A 792-nucleotide genomic window follows, 5' to 3' on the forward strand; every position below is an offset into this window, starting at 1 on the left:
CTTTCTTTCTACAGTTGATGTACTTCCCACCACTGCCCAGCCCACCAAGAAGTCCACCACCAAGAAGAAAGTGTGCCGGTCCCCCAACCCGGTGACCCAACAGCGTGAGTTCTCCATCTTTCTATACCCTTAAAAACAAAGCAGATGTCCTCCCCCGCTTCCCTCCCTCCCTTCCTTCCTTCCCTAAGTACTTGTCAAGTGTTGACTCTATAGCCTGTTTTTCTAGTCCTGAGCTCAAGTCAGAAAGGAAGCTGAGTATGACAGCAACAGCTGTCAGTCTAGTGGGCGACAGACCCAGAAATTGTCACTGGACAAAGTTTAATGCAGCATATGTCCACCCAAACCCTTGCACGTGAATGTTCATAGCAACATTATTCATAATAGCCAAAAGTGGAAACACCCCAACATCCACCAACTAACCAACATTACCAAAATGTAGTATATCCATTACCATGAAATACTATTTGGCCATAAAAAAAGAATGAAGTAAAAGAAGCCAGTCACAAAAAACCATCTATTGCATGATTCCATGTATATGAAATGTTCAGAATATGACATTTTACAGAGAAAGTAGATTGGTGGTTGCCTAAGGCTCAGAAGTTAGGAAAGGAATGGGAAGTGATTCCTAAGGGGTGTAGAGTTTCTTTTTAAGGAAACAAAAATGTTCTAAAGTTAGATTATAGGCTGGGTGCAGTGGCTCCCACCTGTAATCTCAGCATTTGGGGTGGCAGAGGTTGGGAGGATTACTTGAGCTCAGGAGTTTAAGATCAGCCTGGGCAATATAGCAAGACC

General features: G+C 43.6%; 1 protein-coding gene across 1 annotated transcript in view; it reads left to right on the top strand.

Moving 5' to 3' along the window:
* CD8B (CD8b molecule) overlaps nt 1–792 on the top strand; it is an 18,075-nt gene that overhangs the window by 8,203 nt on the left and 9,080 nt on the right. Inside the window, exon 3 of the mRNA XM_003799231.1 lies at nt 15–104. Within this exon, the coding sequence (XP_003799279.1) occupies nt 15–104 (90 nt within the window). The remainder of the gene's footprint in view (nt 1–14; nt 105–792) is intronic.

The sequence above is a fragment of the Otolemur garnettii genome, unplaced genomic scaffold, assembly GCF_000181295.1.
Source record: "Otolemur garnettii isolate 467f Iridium unplaced genomic scaffold, OtoGar3 scaffold00147, whole genome shotgun sequence".
NCBI lineage: Eukaryota > Metazoa > Chordata > Mammalia > Primates > Galagidae > Otolemur > Otolemur garnettii.